The 11876-nt window shown below is 34.0% G+C and overlaps 1 protein-coding gene across 2 annotated transcripts in view; it reads left to right on the forward strand.

The window, feature by feature from the left end:
• Positions 1 to 10779, forward strand: part of LOC124844272 (ferredoxin-dependent glutamate synthase, chloroplastic-like) — a 33395-nt gene extending 22616 nt beyond the window's left edge. For both annotated transcript variants that reach the window (XM_088114912.1, XM_047321172.2), the window contains exons 13-33: positions 419 to 576; positions 2800 to 2929; positions 3634 to 3692; positions 3853 to 3958; positions 4612 to 4708; positions 4885 to 5000; positions 5080 to 5277; positions 5427 to 5537; positions 6124 to 6363; positions 6437 to 6535; positions 6648 to 6743; positions 6839 to 7036; positions 7124 to 7198; positions 7353 to 7481; positions 7580 to 7678; positions 8311 to 8453; positions 8535 to 8628; positions 9021 to 9259; positions 9546 to 9624; positions 10081 to 10164; positions 10301 to 10779. In XM_088114912.1, the coding sequence (XP_087971038.1) occupies positions 419 to 576; positions 2800 to 2929; positions 3634 to 3692; positions 3853 to 3958; positions 4612 to 4708; positions 4885 to 5000; positions 5080 to 5277; positions 5427 to 5537; positions 6124 to 6363; positions 6437 to 6535; positions 6648 to 6743; positions 6839 to 7036; positions 7124 to 7198; positions 7353 to 7481; positions 7580 to 7678; positions 8311 to 8453; positions 8535 to 8628; positions 9021 to 9259; positions 9546 to 9624; positions 10081 to 10164; positions 10301 to 10462 (2712 nt within the window). In that variant the 3' untranslated portion in view covers positions 10463 to 10779. The remainder of the gene's footprint in view (positions 1 to 418; positions 577 to 2799; positions 2930 to 3633; positions 3693 to 3852; positions 3959 to 4611; positions 4709 to 4884; positions 5001 to 5079; positions 5278 to 5426; positions 5538 to 6123; positions 6364 to 6436; positions 6536 to 6647; positions 6744 to 6838; positions 7037 to 7123; positions 7199 to 7352; positions 7482 to 7579; positions 7679 to 8310; positions 8454 to 8534; positions 8629 to 9020; positions 9260 to 9545; positions 9625 to 10080; positions 10165 to 10300) is intronic.
• The last annotated feature ends 1097 nt before the right edge of the window (positions 10780 to 11876 follow it).

The raw sequence follows: 11876 nt of genomic DNA on the forward strand, positions 1-11876 counted from the left end.
GGAATATAATGAATTCCGTGTGTTGTATACGCACATGTTATTCTTATTTATACTGGAAAAGAGATACAATAATAACGAACAAAATCAATATCTAATAATGGGAAATATCTGATATATCATTTAGCTGGAAAGTAGTTTTATTCATTTAGATTCCCTTTGAGCAGTTGGCTCTTTAGTTGACTTCCTTTATACATACATAAGGCATATATAGTGATAAGAGAAAATCTTGGCTATGTATTCATTGTCAAGATTGTTTTATTTTTAAGTCTAAGTTTAACCCTCCATTATGATTGTGTGGTCAAGATTAGCACCTCTCATGCGTGCATGAATTCTTATATGCTTCGTATATGGTACATATAATACGTTTTTGGATTTGTGTATCTGAACTAATAATGTGTTCCCTTCTTTTTGGTCCTAGGAACCAACTCATCCGGCAATTCCAATTCTTCTTGCTGTTGGTACTGTTCATCAGCATCTTATCTTGAATGGCCTGCGGACATCAGCTTCAATTATAGCAGATACTGCCCAGTGCTTTAGCACTCATCAATTTGCATGCTTAATAGGATATGGTGCAAGGTTATTTAATGTCCTCACTCAAGTCTCTGTTAGACGCAGTGTTTTCATTTGTGGTTTCTTCGTGATTTTAATTTTATATTTGGAGTATGTTAGGTGATCTAATTTTCATTTACTAGTCTCAATGTTCCTTGGCGTAGTATAGGTTGACGAATTTTATTTTCTATTTCTTTGACAATGTATACATATCGTGTGCCCAGATATATAATTCATTATTTATAATCTAATACTGATACAACCAGGGATATAATTAAGGAAATAAAATGCAAGGAATAATCACTAGAAATAAAATTTGTCTATATTTTTATTTTTACGTATAATTAAAGCATGTCTAACACTCTCCCTCAAGCCTAATAATATATGTCATTTGAGCCAAACTTGTTACTAATATTCAACATGTGAGATTTTGACAACTTTAGTGAACATGTCAGTCATTCAGTCTGCTCATGGAAACTTCACTTTACAAGCCGATTTTTTTGAGTTGAGTTAGACTTAAAGTCTACTTTTTAATAAATATTATTGAGTGATTAGCTTCACAATGAGTCATGCTAAAATGATGCAAGATAGTGTTATAGTCAACCAAGACCTAAGGATGCAACTTCAAACCATAAAGGGAACGTTGGAGTTGATAAAAAAGAGTCACCTAAAGTTTAAAAACCTTGGGGCTCATCCATATCAACCTCTGGCAACTCAACATAAAGGATAACCCATAGCAAGAAATAGCCTACCAGAGTGATGTTGGCCACAAGGACAATATGTCCTTATCAAAAGAGGGGATCAATTTGTTGCCCAAAAGGAATAGGCATGACTTCTTCTATAGACTTTAGAGGAGACAAAATCTAAAATTGAGATTAAGGAGTGTTTGAGATTCCACAATCCACAATTCCACAATTTACAAGCCAATTTTATAATGTTAAGTTGGACTTGAAATTCACTTTTTAAAATGGTATCAAAGTTTATCCTTGCAAGACTTGTGGGGTCTATTACGCCACTTGCTGGACTACCTATGAATATCTAACCCCACACTCCAGATGTCTAGTTCGGCTAAGTGGGTTTGTTGGGTGAACTCTTCTAAAGGGTTATAATTACAAGGAAATCAAATACATCTACAAAGGACAATAGAAAGGTTAGGTGGAAGTAACATTGCTGAAAGGGCATCTAGAACAGAAAATTGTTGTAGGAACAATAGGCGAGACTGTTGGTGAGGATTATGCCCACCTATGGTAGGTGATTTGAAGAGGTGGATTAGAGGCAACAGTTGGAGTCGGAACAATGGGGGGAGTATTCAGATAACCATCTAGAACAGAAAATTGTTGTAGGAACAATAGGCGAGACTATTGGTGAGGATTATGCCCACCTATGGTAGGTGATTTGAGGAGGTGGATTAGAGGCAACAGTTGGAGTCGGAACAATGGGGGGAGTATTCAGATAACCTTCTTTAATGGTGCAAAAGAAGAACAGGTTGCCCTTGAAGATGCTAACTCTAGCAAAGACGGTAACACTAGCAAAGACAGTAGCACACTGTAAGAAGTACATCACCCAAGAAGCAAAGAGGAACATTAGGGAAGGAAGATCATGAATTGTTTCAACCAAATGGCAGTTGTTGCATTTGGAATTGTTAACATGAAATTTTTTAATTCAAGAGATGAACTAATACTGAATTCCATTAATTTGGAAAAAAACATCAAAAGTAGTTTTCAATAGAAAATAAAAAATACCTAAATAAGACCTCAAATATCACCAAATAAAGGAGACGCAATAAAAGAAAACACTGAAGATGATGTTGATAAAATAAAAGCAACCTAGGGTTTATTTTACAGTTATATTCTTACACTTGTCAAGAATTCATTTAAAGTTGAATAAATCTATTTCTTTTCCTTACACTGAACAATGTTTTACTAGTGTTAGAAATTAACTCAAATAGGACCTCAAATATCATCAAATAAAGGTGATAAAATAAAACAAAACACTAAAGATGACATTGACAAAATAATAATAACCCAGGGTTTATGTTACAGACATATTCATACATTTGTGAAGAAGCCATTTTTTCATTTAAACTTGAACAAATCTAATTTTTTTCCCCACACTAAGCAATTGTGTACTGGTGTTATTGAAATTAATTCTACCCGTTGATGGCAGCAATGGAAGATGGGAATAATGCATATATAAATCCATTTACCTTTTCTTATGCATAATGTGATATATTTGTTTTGTTTATTTCAGTGCTGTGTCTCCATACTTGGCATTGGAGACATGTCGGCAATGGCGTTTGAGTAATAAAACTGTTAATCTGATGAGGAATGGAAAGATGCCCACTGTATCAATTGAGCAGGCACAAAAGAACTATTGCAAAGTTAGTCCTCAAATTCAAACCACTCTTTTGGCTTTATTTCAGATATGAAAGTAATAAACTTAATTCTTTTTCATTCCTTTTTTGTGTATCTATTTGTAATTATGATGGGCATGTATATTCCCTGGTTATTTAATTTGTATTTTAAATAGGGAAAACATGGGAGATCTGCGTAGGTAGAGAATGATTGACTAATACATGAAAAATGAGTTTTATTCAATAACTGTGAATGAGATAAACACATTTTTACAGAAGGGAAAAGTGAATCAAGATTATGTGAGATTGAAGGGAAATTGGAGATGAAATATCAAAGCAACCGAGAAAGACCTGGTTACATTCCTCTGAAATTGAACTTAAACGACAGAAAAACATGAAATAATTTGGTGGGTTTGCAGTACAAACACTAACCACCCTCACCCCTGGTCTTTTATACGAAATAGTGGAAATCTAAACATATTACGGAAAATAGAGTAAGTAGGATACAAAATGAATTTTACCTAATAATTACGTTGAAAAAGGGAGATTTATTTTTAACATTAGTAAACGTGGGAAAGTAAAAATGTGAAAAGTAGGTCTCTGAATGATAAATTTTATTTGACAACTCACTAATTTCATACATCTATTTTTCATGCTAATAATACAGATCAAATATAGTATAGTACACGGAATACTAGCATGTTTAATACGTGTTTTTCTATGCATTTCAGGCTGTAAAAGCAGGTCTTCTTAAAATTCTTTCCAAAATGGGCATCTCATTGCTTTCAAGGTAAGTGATAAATGAAATAGGGGGCAACTAATGCCAGATACTGCTGGTATAATAATTTCTTTTTGATACGTAGCTTATATAATATTTTATTGATTTATTTTCTTTCCTTGCCTTACTGATATGCTTTTGGAAAATTTAATGTTCAATTCCTTGTTTATAGTTACTGTGGTGCACAAATATTTGAAGTCTATGGACTAGGAAAGGAAGTTGTTGATCTTGCATTCAGAGGAAGTGTGTCAAAAATTGGTGGATTGACTTTTGATGAGGTGAGGAACATTACTGACTAAAGCCTGAGAATGAAAATTCAAATTCTTATACCTAGCAATATGAATTAGTTCACTGTGCCTGATAACACTAGATCATCATAGTTGTTACAGCTAGCTACACATTGCCAATTTTGTTAGACCTTTCCCTTTTTATTTCAGCTTATTTGTTGTTTGAAACTTTTATCTTATGTATCATTTTGTTAATTTATCTGTTACTGAAAAAAGGACAGTCACAAATTTTTCTGCGGTGCATTTTTGAACTGCATTGTAGACTCAAATGTGGATATGCTTCAGTTTCCTTTGTATTCCTTTACTGAACATAATTCACAAACTGTTGAGCGATTGGACGGTACAGTCTACAGTTACATGTACAGTACGAGGAAAGAATGAACTGACTTCTGAATCAGAGTATGATAAATGTTCATATGCAGCAGTTACTTTCACAGCTTCATTTTTAATAATTGGACTGCATCTTCGAGCTTATAAAATCTTATGTTAGTCAACACCCTGGTACAATCATGAACTGTTTCTTTTTCACAAGAGTTTGTGACTGTGTTCATGTACAGAGCATCAATGGAAGAGTGGACTTGTATTTCTGAATTTTCATTGTAATGAATATCACTCTGAAACTTTGCTCTTCTGATGCGGTGCAGGTGGCAAGAGAGACTTTGTCTTTCTGGGTGAAGGCATTCTCTGAAGATACAGCTAAAAGGTTGGAAAATTTTGGATTTATACAGTCTAGACCAGGAGGTATGAGTTCAGTGCTGATTCTCATTTAAATTTAAGGAATCAGTTGTCTTTTTGTTTCATGCTTTTGAACAAAACTGAATGAGTGTCATTTCTTTATCAATGGAATCTCATTCTTTCACTATACTGTTGTTCTGGGTGCTATATATATTGACTGGTTTTGGTTTACATTCTCAAAGGGGAGTATCATGCAAATAACCCAGAAATGTCAAAGTTGCTCCACAAAGCTGTTCGTCAGAAAAGTCAAAGCGCCTTTTCAGTTTATCAGCAATATTTGGCTAATCGACCTGCGAATGTGATTCCTGGAGATTCTACTTTCTTACTGTTAAAATACATTTTATTACACAGGTTAATGTATCCATTGTTCATTTCAGGTTCTCCGTGATCTTCTTGAATTCAAGAGTGATCGTGCTGCAATTCCTGTGGGGAAGGTTGAACCTGCTTCGTCTATTGTGCAAAGGTTTTGCACTGGGGGAATGTCACTTGGAGCTATTTCCAGAGAAACTCATGAAGCAATCGCAATTGCCATGAACAGATTAGGTGGAAAATCAAATTCAGGGGAAGGTGGCGAGGTAATATAATAACTTCTGTTCTAGTATAACTATTGGTGTTGATACATTAATATTCAGCAACAAGCAATTTATTTATTTTTTACAATTTTTATTTACTGAACTAATTTGCATTTCAACTATGATCCAATCTATTCATGTATTGCATTCAGGATCCTGTTCGCTGGAAACCACTTACAGATGTTGTTGATGGTTACTCTCCCACACTTCCACATCTTAAGGGTCTTCAAAATGGGGACACTGCTACTAGTGCCATAAAGCAGGTTAGTTCACTGAAAATTAAAGCATATTCAATGACTTTTTCTTTACTGTAGGAATATTATTATTCCAATTGTGTAATGCTGGGAAATACGTTAGATGGACGAACTAAGCCCTTTAGTTCTTTCTATAGTTAAATTATTTAACCATTGTAAAAGATCTTTAAAGCATACAACTCTATGGAAACTATTATTCCCTGCTGAATGTTGACATTTAGTCAACCTAATTATATACATTGATCTGATTTGTTTAGCTGATGCCTTGCATGTATGTGGTTTTAATTTGATGGTCATGAATTGTTGAATTGCGAGAGCAAGTTAAAGGAGGCGTGTTTAACTGAGCTGAATTTATTGAATTATCAAAAGTGTCATACAAGAGTTCTGTACATCTATATATTTATACTGCAGGATGCAGAGAGTAAAACTATACAGGAATATACTAATAATGATTGACTATGGTCAACCATTGACTGTGGTTGAGCATAGATTGTGGTTGACCATTGACCATAACTGACCACTAACTATTAGACGTACACTAACAACTATTAACTGTATACTAACAACCTCCCTCAAACATATTGTGTTTATCCAGGTTGCTTCAGGAAGGTTTGGTGTCACTCCAACATTCTTGGCAAATGCTGATCAGTTAGAAATCAAGATTGCACAAGGCGCAAAACCCGGTGAAGGTGGACAATTACCTGGAAAAAAAGTTAGCATGTATATAGCAAGGTTGAGAAATTCTAAACCGGGAGTTCCTCTTATATCTCCACCTCCTCATCATGACATTTATTCTATTGAGGACCTTGCTCAATTGATCTTTGATCTTCATCAGGTGGCACTCTTTGCTTTCTGTATTCGTTGGAATTTAGTAATTAGATACTGAAGAAAAATCTATGGTTGAACAGGTGAATCCAAGGGCAAAGGTGTCTGTAAAACTGGTGGCTGAAGCTGGAATTGGCACTGTTGCATCTGGAGTTGCAAAGGGCAATGCTGACATTATACAGGTCTACTTTGACCTGTAATTCATTACATCTTTTTAGCTTCTTCAATTACGTTTCTTGGATATGCGTTTCTCCTTTGTGAAGCATAACATATCATAATGTGATTAATTTACAGATTTCAGGACATGATGGGGGAACTGGAGCAAGCCCTATAAGTTCCATCAAGCATGCAGGAGGTCCTTGGGAACTCGGTCTTACAGAATCTCACCAGGTCATAATTGAATCATGAAATTGTGTGATTAAAATATATTTTCATTATGTCCGCCTATTTATGTGCTATTTGATTGTGAATGATTTTTCTTGCAGACACTGATTGAAAATGGACTTAGAGAAAGGGTTATTCTCAGAGTTGATGGTGGATTTAGAAGCGGAGTTGATGTCATGATGGCAGCAATAATGGGTGCTGATGAATATGGCTTTGGTTCTGTGGCAATGATCGCTACTGGATGTGTTATGGCTCGCATTTGCCACACCAATAATTGCCCAGTTGGTGTTGCCAGTCAGGTACTTAAAAGACTGATTTGTTATTTCATACTTAAATATGATCATTTCTGTTCATTTTTCTAATATGAATTTATCATTGCATTTCAGAGGGAAGAATTGCGGGCACGCTTTCCTGGTGTACCCGGTGATCTTGTCAACTACTTTTTGTATGTAGCTGAGGAGGTATTTTGGGGCACTTTTGATATCTTTCAAGTTCATCTTAGTTTTTCTTGTTTCGGACTTGCTGTTATTGATTTAATTTTCGTTTACCACTTTGAAATTTGGATTATGTTATGATTTCCTCATCCTTTCCATAATAAATTGTTTTTTTTCTCAGGTAAGAGGCATATTGGCACAACTAGGGTATGAGAAATTGGATGATGTTATTGGCCGGACTGATTTGTTGCAACCAAGAGACATATCTCTAGCAAAGACTCAGCATCTAGATCTGAGTTATATCCTCTCTGTACGAATTGCCTACGTCATATATATCTTCTATTTAATTTCCTTTAAGTTGAATTGGCTGCATCTCTACTTTTTGTGTGATTAACCTTTCATTTTCAGAGTGCTGGATTATCTAAATGGAGCAGTACAGAAATTAGGAACCAGGAGCCTCATACCAATGGTCCTGTTCTGGATGATGGTTTGCTAGCAGATCCAGAGGTAAAAACAACTGTAGATGTTATTAAAATTTAAAAGTATTATTGACGTCGTTTTGGCAATATTTCTTCTTTAGATCAGTTTGTATGTCAATCATATTCAGTGCTCAAATGGTAGGATTCCTGTGTTCTAGATTGTAGACAGGATAATGACTTGCCAGAGTTTGCAATTGCCATCATTCTAAAATTTACTTAATACAAATTTTATTTTCTCTTATATTTCTATATTATTAAAGTAGTATTACACGTGGAAGAAGTGCTTGTTATCTAATTTCCCTGGAGTTGATTTCATAATTCTCAATTTTTTTTATTGAAACAAATGTTTATTCCTTGATTAAAAAAACACTTAACAATTTAACAATCTATGTCTCGTGAAGATAATTTAATTCATAAAAAGGGTAAAAAGTGAAAATTGAGAGTCTGAAGTGTTGAATGGTGAAAATATTCCTAGTTGACTTTCTCATGGAGCCAAATTCCCAACACCTATAATTCTGAAACGTGCCAGTTTTTCCCTTTTTAATTAACTGGGTCTTTTTCTTTTTGAAAAAATATAGGAATGAGATGAGGAAAATAGTTGTCTGTGATTTATAGGAAAAAGTCACACAAGGCAGAAATATTAAATACTTTATTTTCCAGATTGCAGATGCCATTGAAAATGAAAAGGTGGTTAACAAGACTGTAAACATATACAACATTGATCGTGCTGTTTGTGGGCGTATAGCTGGTGTCATTGCAAAGAAGTATGGTGATACCGGTTTTGCAGGACAGTTGAATATAACGTAAGATGTCTAAATTTACAGCTTAAAATCCAATATTTGTATTTAAATTAAAGTTAACAAAGGTGTTTTCCCTGCTTCCAGATTTACAGGAAGTGCTGGGCAGTCATTTGCTTGCTTTCTGACACCTGGAATGAACATTCGACTGGTAGGAGAGGCTAATGATTATGTTGGGAAGGTATCTTACTAAAACTCTGCTTTGGGTTGCCTAAGATCTGATTTTGGAAATTAAACATGAAAGTTGTGCCTATGATTCATTTATTTGGTGATGGAGAGTTTGGGGCCTGGTTACTTGGTTATTTTATCCTAGTGTTATTTTATCAGCGAGGTACTGTACTCAATCAGTAAAATTCTTGACAAATTTCTTTATTAAAGTGAGGATTTAATGATATAGTTCTTTGACAAATGTAATTTAGTTGTGCACTATAGATTTATCTTGAATTTAAACCCCTTTTGTGACCATAATGAATGAAATGGACGCTTTTCTTTTGAGGTATCTGTTATGAATGTTTTTAGTTAGATACGAAATTGAGGCATAATGTTCTGATGTTTATTTATGACTGTTGCCAGGGCATTGCTGGAGGTGAGTTGGTTATCACTCCTGTTGACAAGACGGGGTTTGAACCTGAGGATGCAGCTATTGTGGGGAATACTTGCTTGTATGGGGCAACTGGTGGACAGGTCTTCGTCAGAGGGAGAGCTGGGGAGAGATTTGCTGTCAGAAACTCACTTGCTGAAGCTGTGGTTGAAGGCACAGGAGATCATTGTTGTGAGTACATGACAGGTGGCTGTGTGGTTGTCTTGGGAAAGTGAGTAATATTTCTTATCCAAGCTGTACCACTCTTTTCTTCTTCCCCATCCCGCATTGTGTAATTAGGTCTGTTTGTTTAAACTTTTTTTCAAGAAAAAGTACCTTTATAATAAAATAATCACTTAGTAGAAATTTTTATATGTTTGGGTAAACATTTAAAAAAGCAGTTTGCTTTCTGCTTCTCTTTCTCTGCAATCACTTTTTTAAGCACAAACAAAATAAATCTGTTATTTTGGAAAAAATTGTGGTATACTGAGGCTATCACATATTTCATACCTTAACAGAGTGGGTAGAAATGTGGCTGCTGGAATGACAGGAGGATTGGCTTACATTCTTGATGAGGATGACACTCTCATTCCCAAGGTTTGTGCGAGACCTTTACTTTACTGTTTTATTTTTTATAAATAAGTGCATGCATGGATATTAAAATTCTTGTTCTTATCTGGATTCGCTTATTGCCCCATCAAATGTAAGCAAAAAGAAAGAACAATAAATCAATGGGTTTGGGAAGCATTTTCAACTGTTTAAGAAAACCATTATACTGTACTACTGTTTGGAGATCTTCCCAAATCTCAGAAGTGCCTATGCATGGAACGCCAAAACTTCCTTTAAAACTTTGCTTGTAAGCTCTAACAAGTCTTGTAGCAGTAGTTATTTAGTTTACCTGAATTTTTCTCAAACACAAACGATTTTAGACTGCCCCTCCTCGTTGAAAGAAAATGCTTCATAATAATAAAATCTAGAAAGCCTTTTATTTATGCTGCTTGAAAGAAACCATGCTATTGTTTTGTTATGCTTATATCTAAGATCAATTCACAGGTAAACAGAGAAATTGTAAAAATCCAACGGGTATCAGCCCCTGTTGGGCAGATGCAACTGAAGAGCCTGATTGAAGCTCATGTTGTAAGTCCTCCTATTTACAAACAAGAGTTTAAGCATGTACAATCATGTAGTAGGCAGAATCGTGTTCTTGTTTTTAGAATTTGATATCAATTGATTATGATAATGCACAATTAAATGTTATCCTCTCTGTATGAAGGAAAAAACCGGTAGTACCAAAGGTGCGGCTATTCTGAAGGACTGGGATAAGTATTTATCACTGTTTTGGCAGCTGGTTCCACCTAGTGAAGAGGATACGCCTGAGGCAAATGCCAAGTATGACACAACTACCGCAGAGCAGGTCAGTTTTCAGTCTGCTTAGGGTACCAATGGCAAGGTTGGATTGATTACGAACGATAGAGGCTATGTACCTACTTGTGTACAGGAAAGGGAGAGGCTATCAATAAGGTGAAAATGATAGCCACATTATGGGATTCAACTATCCCTTGAAATCATGGTGCTGCTGCATTGATTCTCAAGATCATTTTTGCCTAAAAGGCCCCCTATACACTAGCATTAGTCTTCTTTTACCTTAGTTTTTGTATAGCCGTGTGAAAGAAAACCTGTAAATAAAATGCACTTGATTCGAGTCTGACGGACGATGAAAATAAGTTAGTTGGGGCCTGATACGCCTTGTCATCTTTGTTCTCTTGCGGTCGTGAAAATTTAGTTTTCTCCTTGCACCATCAAAATGCGTTCCTTCTCTGCATTTAATAAAATAGGATAATATTGATAAAATATACATTGATGACACAATACTATACATGAATTTTCAATAGCTCAAGACCAAGTCACCAATTTAAAATTTTATAATCTTCACATTCTAAGATGTTTTGTATTGTTATTATTTCCCCACGTTATATCAACAATTGTTCCTCAATTATGAAAAATAATATTTAAATATGGTTTAACCTATGTGAACATGACATCTTTCAATATTTTTTTATTAAATTTTAAGTTCTGAAAATTGCCTCTTAGTACTATTTAGCAATGATGTATTATGTATTTAAATTGATCACATTATATATATAAATATATATAGGGTTTGTTAACGCGCATTCGTTTTTTCAGTTGGTACATTTTAGCAATGTGTACCGGATTTTAGTAGACAAAAATATCCTTATATATCATAGATTCTAAGTTTTAAGTTTAAGGGCATTTTTATAATTTTCATTCTCAAAAATAAAAAAAAAATTCCCAAATTTTTATTCACCTCTCTCATTCCTCTTAACCCTTTTTCTTTCATCTCTCTCACTCAAATTAGATAAGACAAAAATTATAAAATAAAAACTCATTATAAAATCATTTTTTTAAAAAAATTGTTTAACAGCGAGTATTTCTAATTTTATATATTGCCATTTATACGTAAGAATTGATGAGTAATGAATATATGTAATTTAGTATGAAAAAGTTATTTCTTTTTATTAATTTTGAATTGTGAGGATAGAAAAAGTAGAGTAATAAGTATTTGTTAGATAACAATTTTATAAAACATTATCATTGATAATTCTAAAAGTAAAATTTGTTGTTTTTATCATTTTCTCTTTAGAAACAAAATAGTGATAAGTTAAAATATAAATCATATTACAATAATTCTATCTTATATCAAAACTAATGTATAGAAAATCAATTACAAGTATTTGAGTAAATTACAATTAACTTTAATAAAAATGCGATATTAAATGTAAATTATTGAATGAAAAAGTAAGAATACTATACATAATTAATACAAAAAG

Source organism: Vigna umbellata, chromosome 5 (assembly GCF_029865625.1).
Source record: "Vigna umbellata cultivar VRB3 chromosome 5, Vumbellata_1.0, whole genome shotgun sequence".
Taxonomy (NCBI): domain Eukaryota; kingdom Viridiplantae; phylum Streptophyta; class Magnoliopsida; order Fabales; family Fabaceae; genus Vigna; species Vigna umbellata.